Source organism: Cryptomeria japonica, chromosome 7, assembly GCF_030272615.1.
Source record: "Cryptomeria japonica chromosome 7, Sugi_1.0, whole genome shotgun sequence".
Taxonomy (NCBI): domain Eukaryota; kingdom Viridiplantae; phylum Streptophyta; class Pinopsida; order Cupressales; family Cupressaceae; genus Cryptomeria; species Cryptomeria japonica.
The window spans coordinates 69,159,067-69,171,970 of record NC_081411.1 but is presented as its reverse complement, the minus strand read 5'-3'; the positions used below and the strand labels follow the sequence as shown (position 1 = coordinate 69,171,970).

At 35.5% G+C, this 12,904-nt stretch overlaps 1 protein-coding gene across 1 annotated transcript; it reads left to right on the top strand.

Annotated features, from left to right (window-relative positions):
• Positions 1 to 11,114: 11,114 nt before the first annotated feature.
• On the top strand, positions 11,115 to 12,426 carry LOC131064481 (zerumbone synthase-like). The gene is made up of 2 exons (XM_057998641.2): positions 11,115 to 11,170; positions 11,413 to 12,426. Exons 1-2 carry the CDS (start codon positions 11,133 to 11,135, stop codon positions 12,068 to 12,070), a joined length of 696 nt encoding a protein of 231 aa, XP_057854624.1. The 5' UTR covers positions 11,115 to 11,132; the 3' UTR covers positions 12,071 to 12,426.
• Positions 12,427 to 12,904: the final 478 nt, after the last annotated feature.

Here is a 12,904-nt window from a genome sequence, read left to right as displayed (position 1 = left end):
TAATTTGGAAAACATTCTCTCAGATGATCTACATCAAGAAACATGGCCTTGGAATCTGCAACATTCAAAATGTTGGGCATATTGGTCCACTGCACAGTACTTGGATTTCCATGACTTAAGAAAATGTCATCTCAAATTTCATATGTTGATTCCAATCGAAATAGATTGAAATTTCCTCAAAGGTAGTCATGCAGAGTTAGGAACTATAGATTAATTTTTTGAAAGGCTAAACATCCTTCACTAACATAATTAATACTTGGAACAACATTTTCATCTCTCATGACCTATTCACTTGGATACAGTAGAAGCACATTTATTTTTTTCCCTTTGAGATTGTTTTTTCTCAAAAGTAGAAAGTATCACCTTCATGAAGAATCTGTCCTTTCAACTAACTTAGCTTATTGTAGACCACATCGTTAAGTTCCTCAACAGCCAAAGCAAAAATCTTCTTATAAAGATCACTATGGTTCTCAATGATACCTGTACATTTCTCTTATCGATACTTTCAGCATCCGTCTCAAGAATATTCTTAACCTTGTTTTCAATACTCTCATTTTTGGTGCATGTGGTAAGAATTTTCATCAACCGATTGTTTATTTGCACATTTTGCATTCGTTGCATTTCATACGATGACATTGTTTCTAGAATTACTGTGAGCTTGTTCAAGTGTCGTGTTATGACATACATGCATCAAGCAGGCAATGTATACAATACAACTTCATCATGAAGGAATTTTATAATTTGAAAATGCGAGAAGGCGGTATTATATCAAATCATTTAAATGAATTCAATATGTTAGTCACTCAGCTAATTTATGTGGGTATTCATTTTGATGATGAGATTAAGGCTATTTTATTATTATGCTCCTTACCAATTAGCTGGGAAGGTGTGGTGGCAGTGAGTACTTTAGTGGCTGTCAAAAGTAAGTTAAAATTTGATGATGTTGCAGCCAAAAGCAAGTTAAAATTTGATGATGTTGCAAGTACTCTTCTTAGTGAAGATATGAGAAGGAAACATCAAGAGCCTTCTTTCGGTGATGCCTTAACCATTGTAAGCACCAAAAATAGAGGGAGAAGTCAAGAATGAGGAAGTAATAAAGATCACGGAAGATCAAAATCTACAAAATGATCAAAGTCTAGAGCACGGCCCGGTGCTTGCTGGTTTTGTGGGAAATCGGGACATAGAAAAAAAAATTGTTAGAACTATAAAAAGGCTCAAAACAAATTAAGTAACAATGAAATTAATGTTGTGGATGATGGTGTTTGGATTCTATCTGTAGGTGATACAACTACAACTTCCTGGGTACTTGACTCCGGTGCTTCACTTCATGCCACTCCGTGTCGAAGTGTTTTTATCAATTATCAGGAATGTATGTTTGGAAAAGTTTTTCTTGGTGATAACAAGGAATGTGATATAGCAATGTTGCCCCATATTTGAAATACCAAAAATTTGAACTTCAAACTGGTCCTAATGTTGTATGAAGGCTCAATTATGTGTTTGCAAAATGAGTGAGCATATGATCCAAGGTTGTCATTCTTAACCTACATTGTCGTCGAACATAAATATGTCAGTCATAATGTGAAAAATGGATGAGTTTTAAAAATTACAAAGAATTGAGGAAAATAGTTTTGTGAACATTTCCTAAGCATCATTTTGTGTCATATGACCAATTTTAGCCTAAACCCAGTTGACAGTTTGCTATATTTTAAATTTTCAAATTTTGATGTCCCTCGCTCTAAAACAATTAAAATTCCTAACCCTATGTTTTTTCATTAGGATTAAATGATGTATATTCTCATTTTCCTACCTTGAAGGCATGTTTCAAATTTTAGAGCCGAGCTCTTTACCAATTGAAAGTTGTGGTCCTTTTTCCTAGACCAAGGCATTGAAGTCTAATGGGAAATATTTGAATTATTCTTTTGAAAATAATTCAAATATTTTACATTGTTTTCAATATATTTCCTATTTTGCTCTTTTTGAGAGGAAGAGCAATCAAAAGTCTTTATGTAGGTTCTGATAGAGTAGTTGCAAGTGATCTTTTGTTCAGTGCCCTTTGTTGCTCAAAAATTTCATATTTCTAACCTCAAAGGTTAAAAATGTTCAAAAGGTGAGCAATCCTTACTTGTTGCTTTGAAAAGTTAAAATCCTAACCTTGAAAGGTTAAAAATGCTCAAAAAGTGAGAAATCCTAACTAACCTCTATTTGAGCATTTGAAAGAAAGTGTTAAGTTATGTCCATCCATCAAGTAGAAGTAATACATGGCTTTATTGGATGGGTTGTTGTTGTGCTGGTAAATAAGCTTGTAAAATGGAGAATCAAACACAAAATTTATAGCAAGGAATGCTCTGGTACATTGGCATGCAAACTGTGTGAAGTGCCTTAAGGATTATTTGTTTCAAGAAATGGAAAGCAATGATTATTGCACAAAAGACTAGTTGACAGGCCATTATAAATTTTCAAGCAAATGCAAGTGTCATGGTCATTGATATGTTATCTGTAAGAAAAGAAGATACAGGAGCCAACTGACAAAATGCCTTGATGAGATGCTATCACATGGTTTACAACGATTACAAGTTAATGGCAAATGGATATGTTGAAAAAACCTCAAGAAATCTTGAACGAATTGGTTCAAACACCGACATCCATTGAAGCAAAATAAAGAAGAATTTGTGTCAGAAATTATAATTAGAAATGCACGAACATGTATGCGAATGCAGACACATTTACCAATTTTTTTTGACATAATGGCTCAAAAGGATGTCATCTTATGGAAAGCATGATTGCAGATATGTATTGCATGGATTTGTTAAAATGTCTTAAGAAACTTGCAAGCAAATACATGAGCATTAGACATTGCATGCTAATTATTTAACAAAATACCTTAAAGAGATGCCATTTGATCGAATACAATGATTGTTGAATACCCACTAGATCGATTTGTCAAAAATGTTTTAGAAAATATCAAGCAAGTGCAATTGGCAGGTATAAAGTCTATTCAACAATTCTCGCTGTCCTCCTTTCCTACATACACCAACTAGACAGTTCGCATCCAGAGGCAAGAGGAGATACATCTTAATTATAATGACCTCTTGACAAATGGAGAATCAAAATTCCATAGCCTTTCACAATCCATCATGGATGAGAGATACTCTGTTGAAGGCCACTCGAAGTAAAATGGACGTGTTATTAATTTGGGAAAGCCGAGACGTGAGTTTTACTTATATGCAAGTAACATTTGAGAGGATTTGTATGAGAATGTTAGAAGGTGAGGTATTTGAAAAGATAAGTTTTGATAGCAAAGAGTGGTGTACCACACAATACACAATTTCAAAAGGTAGTGAATGAGCTAGGTTGACCACAATGCTCTATCTAACATGGGCTAGTTCACTTTAATATTGTGTTAGTTAAACATTAATGGGATATTCGTCATTAAAAAATCCATCAGATCTCCTACACATGATATGTGAGATTTATTTTCTCCCTTGGCATGTTTCTAAGACTTTTTGTACAAATGGAAGATGTTTTGAAAAATTAGGTGCTATGTCCTTAGGAAAATATTGATCATATGAAAAAATTCAAGCCTCCTACAAGATTTAAATGTGGTGAGAAATCTTGAAGGAAAAATAGGATGCTCAACAAGTACGATTGGAATCCTCTGATATACACATGTCGAGTGTTCATTTCAATATTTCAAAGCGAGTGTATAAAGAGGAGATTATTTGCAAAATGAGTGGCTTCTTAGAGAAATTTTTTTTACCAAGTGGTTTTATCACATATGATCTTATTGGATGATTGATAAAAACTGACAACTTTCTCTTTTCTTCCAAAGTTATGAAGCTTCAAGTTGTTCTTTTCTAAAAGCCACTATGTCACTCATGTAGCCACAAGTTAGAATTTGGACCTAGGTAAATTCTAACTTGTCTCTAAAAGGTAGTTATTAGACATAGTCACTTAGGTGGTTATGCTAAGTTGGTACCTAAGTTTATTATCCTAACTTAGTGTCTAAGTTGGTTATCCTAAGCTTACCTAAAGTGGTTACGAATTAGCTGTCATATGGAACCTATAAATAAAAGGTCACTTATAATGTAAAGGAGAGTCTTACAAAGGGAAAGACTATGGAGAAATTCTCAAAGAAATAGATTGATGACTTTTATGTTTACACTTTGTACAAAAGAGTTCTTGAAATTGTATAATTTCATGGAAATAACAAAGGATGTGCATTTAGTTCATATGTTCTATATGTTCTTCATGAGTTATTGCTGCTAATTTTTAATATGTCAAATTAGTGATATCTTTGTCTATGTGAAAATCATTTATCATCTATTGGAATGCTTAAAATTCATGCAATTGATGTAATGAAACACAATCAAGATTTGGTATCTTGGTTTGGATGTGCTAGAGTTACCCATCTCTTCGTATGTTGAGATATGCCACCCTTCTTTCATCATCATTGCAAGTTAAAACTTGTTTTGTGCTTAAACCACCTTGTAATGGTAATCAATTGTGGAATCTCAGTGTGTATTCGTGTGTCTACCATTGGGGTTTCCATTATCTACTTTCTTTAGTTTTGTGTTTTCTTGTTTGCACTTTCAAGTTAAAAGTACACAAAAATAACAAATACCCCCATCATACAAGGGAGCTAGCCCTCTTAAACATAGAGGAAGATTGTAGATTAATTGCAATCTCTACAACTGTTGGAACGGTTGTCACTGCTCTTCGGATGAACAGGGTCAATTTTGAAGGAGAATTTATAGTGACAAATCTATTTACCAACAAGCAGGAAATGGTGATGTGTTATTGTCCTTGCAAAATGGTAATAAATGGTTATTGAAGGACGTTAGGCATGTTCCTACACTCCAAAGAAATTTGATTTTTGTAGGTCAGTTGTATACTCAAGGGTTCAATGTTAATTTCGGTTTAGATTTTTGGAAAGTAACAAAAACTATGTTGGTGCTTGCTAAGGGAAAAAAATTGGGAAGTTTGTATGTTTTAGAATGCAATGATGAAGTGGGAGGAGCTTTGACAGTTATGGACACCGGTTCTGAAATTTGGCACAAGAGGTTCGGGCACATGAGCAAGAAAGGACTTGAAGCTATGCTGCACGGAGGACAACTTCCAAGCTTCAAACCCATTGATTTGGATTTGTGTGAACATTGCCCTTATGGCAAACAGAGCCAGAGTAGGTTTTTGAAAATGGCCCATGATACTAAAACCAATCCATTGGAGCTGGTGCATTCCGATGTCTTTGGTCCAACATAGGTAACATTGTGTAGAGGTGCAAATTATTTTCTGACTTTTCTTGATGACTGCCCACACAACATTTGGATTTATATGTTGAATAAGAAACCCGATTTTTTTTCAAAGTTTAAATCTTTGAAAACTCTTGTTGAAAATCAATTTACAACTAAAATTAAATGTCTCAAAACTAACAATGTGCGTGATTTTTTCTCTTCGGAGTTTGACACATTTTGTGTAGACGATGGCATTCAAATAATCAAAGTCTTTCCATCCACACCTCAAGAGAATGGTGTAGTCGAGAGGCTGAATCCGATAATTTTAGAGAGAGCTCGGTGCATGTTCTCCAATGCTAGTCTTGGAAAAGAGTTTTGGGCAATGGCATGTAACACTACAGTCTACCTAATCAATCAAGCTCCCTCCTCTCGATTGGACTTTGATATTCTGGAGGAGAGGTGGACTAGAAAAAGGATTTCATATAATCATTTGTGTATCTTTGGTTGTGAAGCATTTGTGCATATTCCAAAGGAGCAATGTACAAAGTTAGATTTCAAGTCCAATAGATGCATTTTCCTTGATTATGATGAAGATCAGTTTGGTTTCGAGCTGTGGGATCCAATTGCAAAGAAAATCATCCATAGCCGTGATATTGTTTTTAATGAGAAGGCATTTCTAAGTTTGCAAAAACAAAGTATTTCTTTAGATAATTTTATTCAGTTTGATATGTTTGATAATGGATATTCTTTTTCTCAGAGATCAAAGTCCTCTACTATTACTTTCTCTACTCCTCTTGTTACCTCCCATACTGTGTACCCTTCGATACAGCCACTTCATCCCCAGTCCGAGGTACAAGCTCATACTTCCTCTATTCAACCACCCTTATTCTCACCTCCCCCTCCTACTCTATCTGCCCAGCCTTTTGTCATTGATGCTCCACCTCCTGCCACAGATGTGTCGTTACAACCCTTGGATTCATCATTTCATCCCGAAAGAGGTCTAATCATTCAGGATAATGTATAGAGGAGGGCAAATTTTGATTCTAATCTAAAAGGATTTCAATCTCAATTACAAAATTAACGTTTGACTGAAGCTCCTCCTCTACGAAAATTAACTCGTGGGAAGAAGAGACCTTCGAAGTATGATGATTATGAGCATTTGCTATCTGATCAGGTAGAGCCAACCACATTTAAACAAGCATGTAAAGATGTGAATTTGGCCAGATGGATGGACACTATGAATGAACAAATTGAGTCTCTGCGAGTTAATAATATCTGGGATTTGGTTCCTCTTATGCCCGATCGAAAGCCTTTGAAAAATAAATAGGTTTACCATGTGAAAGAGATAGATGGAGGATGTAAAAAATACAGGGTTAGAATAGTAGTGAAAGGATTTTCTCAACAACAAGGTCTTGATTTTAATGAAATTTTTTCACCAGTTGTAAAAATGAAAACAATTTGTGTTGTTTTAGGCATGGCAGCTATTTGGGATCTCAAGCTTGAGCAACTTGATGTCAAAGAAGCAATTCTTCATGGTGATATTGAGGAGCAACTATAAATGGAGCAGCCTAAAGGTTTTGTGAAAAATGGTCAAGAGCATTTGTGTTGCAGATTGAAGTGGAGTTTGTATGGGCTTAAGTGAGCCCCGAGGTAGTGGTATGTGAAATTTTATAGCTTCATGACTCAGCAACAAATTGTTCATTGTGAATTAGATCCATGTGTTATTTATAAGAGGCTTCCTAATGGTGAGTTTGTTATTCTTTTGCTCTATGTTGATGATATGTTGGTTGCTGGCACCGGTATGCGGATGGTTAGTGAGTTGAAGCAAAATTTAGCTCTTTGTTTTACCATGAAAAATTTAGGAGCAGCAAGAAAGATTCTTGGCATGAATATGCTCAGGGATAGAAATAAAAGAGAACTTATATTGTCTCAAGAGAAATACATTATAAAGTTTTAGACATTTAATATGTCAAATCCCTGTCAGCACACCCTTGGCTGATCACTTCCATCTATCATCAGCTATGTGTCCGAAAACTCTAGAGGAGCAAGAATCCATGAAACACATTTCATATTCGTACGCGGTTGCCAGCCTCATGTATGCTATGATTTGTAAAAGACAGGATATTGCTCATGCACTAGGAGTTGTGAGCAGATTTATGAGTAATCCGGGTAAGACACATTGGCATGTCGTTCAGTGGGTTCTTCGTTACTTGAAAGGGATTGTTGATTATGTTTTATGTTTTGGAGGAAAGCACACAAAACTGCGGGGTTATGCTGATTCGGACATGCATGGAGATTTGGATAAGAGGAGGTCTACTACTGGTTATGTTTTTACTTTTTTCGAGGCAGCGATCAATTGATATCTCACTTGCAACAAATCGTTGCTCTCTCTTCAACTGAGGCTGAATACATTGCTCTAACTGAAGGATCCAAGAAAATCATCTGGTTACAACGGCTGTTGGGCGAACTATGGTGTAAGCAATCTGGTTTTCCTTTATTTTGTGGCAGTAATAGTGCTATTCATTTGGCCAAAAATTATGCTTTTCATAATCGCACCAAGCATAAAGAACCGAGGTATCACTTCATTCACCATGTTCTTGATGAAGGCAAGTTGCAGCTACACAAAAATGACACTAAATTGAATCTGACAGATACTTTGACAAAGGTTGTACCTCAAGAGAAGTTCAAATTCTGTAGAGCTTCTCTCGACATTTTGAAGAAGTATCCATAGCCTGCTGCGGGGGATATCTCTGAGCATTCTTCTTTCCGATATGACTTGTCTTCAAGTGGAGATTATTGACTGGCTACGTGTGAAGCCAAGCTTGGCGCCTGTGGTTATTATGCTGCCTATATTTAGCATATGTAACTGCTGCCTATGTTTGGCAAACTACAGACTCCTCCCGTGCATGTCAATGCATGATCTTCCAGAAAGGAGATGTAATTAGCTATATACTGGCTAAGAATGCTGTATGTAATTGTACTGTGATGAATACAGAGAGCATCCCCTGCTCAATGTGGACGTAGCCATTTTGGTGAACCACGTTAAAATCTGTTTCTCCTTGATTTCTGTTTCTCTGTATTCTTCATTTTCTCTTTTTTCTGTATTTCTTCTGTTTGTTCTCTGCTGTTTTTAAAAATTCAACAATTTGACCGAGAGTTTCTAAATCTTTTTCAACAAATTCAATTTAGCATTATGCCTCCCAGGGCAGTTGTAACTTCAACATTTGATAATACACTTCACTGAATATGCACTCTTGGATCAAAACTCCGATTCTGCTACATACTTCGCAAATGTAGTATTGATAGAAGTCCTTTAATGGGCGCTCTCAAAACATTCTAAAGCTCCTATCCTAGCACGGGTTAGGAGGATACTCGGCCAAAGTCGATGGATTCGGTTCTAGAATTACTGATTGCATCTGCTCGAGATTTCTAAAATATTTTCAACAAATACATTTTGTGCATATCCTGGAATCACACCATGCCATGAGATTATCTCTCTTTCAGGCGCTTTGTCAAACTGTTCACATGCCTCGTGTATACTTCCACGTTTTGCAGTCATGTCCACCATGGTATTTGCTACTGCAATGTCTGTAGAAATCCGCCTTTCATTATACTTTGATGGATGTTTGAACCCTCTTTCAAGGCTTCCGTTTTGGCGCAGGTTGGAAGTTGCTGGCAAAGGTTGCGAATTTTTAGCTTTACACCCGATAGTTGCATTTGCTTAATGCTTCTAAAGCCTTTTTATTTTATTTGTTTTCGGTGTAGTTCTCCATTCGGAAAGACCTTTTTCTGGTTTTGACTGATTTTTTATGTCTTACCGAAACTTGTATTGTCGCTGAGGCTTCACCCGTATCTGCCATACCTTGATCGCCATACCGAAATTCACATTTTGGCAAGACCTTCGAATTGTCTTGTCGACGAGTCACCTTTTCGGGGGTGGTATCCCATTTCGCCGAGGCTTAATCTATTTTGTTAGATCTTTATAATTAGACCGAAATTATAATTTCGGTAAAGCTTTCTAGATGTGTCATCGACGTATTGCCTTTTCGGCAAAATATCCTTCTTCGGTAAGAGCACTTGCATGCTTTGTCACCCTTCATTGCTATGCCGACATGCATTAATATATAGAATGCTAATAGGATTTTAATCATAAAGGAGTTTAATTTCGTTTTAGGCACTTTCAAAAATTAATCCATATTTGTGGCTTGAGTATAATAAGCTTTATGGTTATTTTTAAGGGCTAAGAAATTTTTTAATTAGCAAATACGACATATTTAGATTAAGGTCATTTGATCACTTGGTTTTATTATTATTAGCTTTTTCTTTATTTTTGTTAATTTAAGTTAGATAATATATGAATCCATCATATGCATGGATTTCATTATGAAAGTTGTATGTTGGGTTCTATCATCGTGGGAATCATATTTGACCCCGCATACATTGTGAAAGTTTGAAATATTAAGCTCTGTTTGAATTTAACATGTCTTCACAGTGGATGCGATTTCAGGGTTTTTTATTGATTTTCATATTTAGGGAAACCTTAATTTTTTGCAAAAAATTAGGGTTCCAACACTCCGCTCAAAACATGTGTTTAGAATCAATATTGATGGTTCTTCTAGAGTTAATCCAAGTGAAGTTAAGATAAGCATTCTTGGACACGATGATGCTAAGTTTGTTCACTTCTTGGTCTCTATTGTCAAAATATTTAGTATTATTAATCAAATGGAGGTTCTTGGCTTTCTTATAGCTTTAGAGAAATCTTGTGAATTGGGTTGGAAACAAATTATTTGTCACATAGATTCTATGATTATAGATTCTCTTTTGAACAATAAGACTTTTAATAGTTCTTTTATTGACATTTGACATTTGTGTAAGTAGATTCATTATATTTCTTGTAACTTTGATTCCATCTCCTCTGTTCATGTTGCTCAAGTATGGAATGTGGTTGTTGGTTCTCTAGCTATATAGACACTGCAAGCTCGTCTTATATACAATGTTTTTAATTGGGATCTGTACAATATCTTCTTTTTTTACTTCTATTGAATTTATGACTTTTTTATGATAATGAAATTGTGATAAACCTCTTAGATTTTTTTAACTGTTTTACTATTTAACTTTTTCTTATTTTTTAAATTTTATCTTCACAGAACTTAAAAACTAAAAATTAAGTGACGTACAATTACACATTTCAAATACTACCAAACGTATGTGAAACTGAATTTAAAATTTGTCGGCAATTGTTTTTATTTATTGGACTAAAGCAAAGAAATTACACATAGGAGACGTGCTGAGACAAGAAACTGCTGACCAACAAACTTTCAACAATTGCCCTGGACGAGCACAGCCATAAGTTTTGCTACAATTATTAGATCTTGTTTTATTTCTCGTACACGTATTCTTTTCTGGGTACTATTCGAGACAATTTCGGTGGTTTGGATAAAGTTTGGCTAAGAACAATAATGGCTGTCAAAAGCTTTAACCAGAGAAGGACAGACAACTCTCCTTCCTCGAGAGAAACGCGCAAGTGGCGTCTACACTCTTCTCTTCACTCCAATAGTGAGAATTAAATGTTCAAGAAAGTGGACAAATTCATCTGTCGGTGTCCGAAAGTGGACAGATGAAGCCATCCCAGTGCACAATCTTAAAGGGGTATGGAATGAATCTACTAACAGTAATTTCGTAAAATGTTTCATGCCTTTTGATGATAAGAGTTCGATTTGAAACGTGGATATGAAAAACCTTAAACAAATTTATAAATATTTCACGAAATCAGTTGATTGAAAAAGAAAGTAGTCGATAATTAATTTTTTTTTAAGAAAAAGCCAAATTCCAGACATGTTTGCTATAAGGCCGGCTCTTGGAAAGCCATCATCATTCAAGGGCATTTTCTAGCTCGAGAACATGTCTACGAGAGAGGTTGCAACTGCTCTGTGGAGAAGGTTATGCTTTTCTTAAACATTCCCGTATGTTGTAATGTTATCTAATATGGAATTGTTGTTTTCTGAAAGCTTTATAATTTATTAAGCAAAATATATCTTGATTTTACGCTCATAAACAGGTCCATCTGTCAGTGTATGCCAAGTTTTCTTTGCATAAGCACCTAAAACAGAGAATCGGAACTCTCATGAGTTAATATTTTTCACAGTATATTTGTAACAAAAGATGTATTTATTCAATGCAGGCTGCAAGGCAAGGTTGCAATAATCACAGGCGGGTCGGGAGGCATTGGAGAGGCCACTGCTCGGGTATTCGCAAATCATGGAGCCAAAGTCATTATTGCAGACTTTGCAGATGACGCTGGTGTCAAATTGGAGCAGTCCCTCTATCCCTGGGCTACATATATCCACTGTGATGTGAGCAAGGAGCAAGATGTAAGTGCAACCGTGGATTTCGCCATGGAAAAGCACGGAAAACTGGACATAATGTTTAATAACGCAGGAGTCGTAGGCATGCAGAAAGGGAGCGTGGTAGAGAATGATATGGAGGATTTCCAACGAGTGATGAATATCAATGTAAAAGGAGTAATGCACGGCATTAAGCACGCTGCCCGCGTTATGATTCCCAATAGAAAAGGTACCATTATCTCTACAGCTAGTATTGCAGGAATTTTAGGGGGAGTTACTCCTTACTCATATAATGCCTCTAAACATGCCGTTATCCGACTGACTAAGAGCGGTGCAGCAGAGCTGGGGAAATGTGGTATACGAGTTAATTGTATTTCTCCAGCTGCAATTGCCACAGATCTGCTAATGAATTTAATGGGAACGACCCCTTCAGCAGAGGCAAAGGCCGAGCTGGAGGCCGTGATTGAGGTAGTAGTTAAGGGAAGCCAGTCTTGAAGTAGAGGATATTGCGAAGGCTGCTTTGTATCTGGCCAGTGAGGATTCCAAATATGTGAGCGGTCACAACATGGTGGTGGATGGGGGAAGAACAGTCGTATTAGATGATACTGCAGTTTCAAGGTGAATGTCTCATAAATCACTGACCTTATGTTTCTATGGGGCTGCTTAACTCTATTTTCTGCTTAAATTTAAGCAGTTAAGTGTTTCCATGCAACTTAAAAATTGTCAAAAAAAAAAGGGATAATTTAGAATCTTTCCCTATTTTGGTGGAGCAGCTATTGTTTAGGAATTAGAATAAGCTATGGAACAAAAGGGGGGGCTGGAAATAAGCAATGGCTGCTTATTAACAAAAATGTCACATGGCTCCATAATTTTCTTTCCCTCTTTTTTTCAAAGATTTTATTTGTTTTTTTTTTTCTAAATTTTAAGTGCACAAATTAGTATTAATGCTATTAATTCAAAGTTAAGATGTTTTGCTTAAAAATAAGCAGCAAAGATAAATATTCATGGGGTTAACTGTTGCTCAAATAATCATCACAAATAATCCCTAAAAATATATTTAATTATTCATTTAGTTAATAATTAATTTGAGATAGTAAGAGATGAAGTTACATGCTTATATCACTATAAAATTATGGTTATTTTGATAAAAAAGAAATACAACCTATCTTCATAAATATCTTTATAGATAAGCTCATTCTATTATATGTGAATGATGTATGATAGTGATATCAAGGAGTTTCATGTAACAACCATCTAAATAAATTCCTAAACTTAAATTTGATAGTATTGCACTAATTTAAGTCTTCCATATTTAAAATCTAATATTTG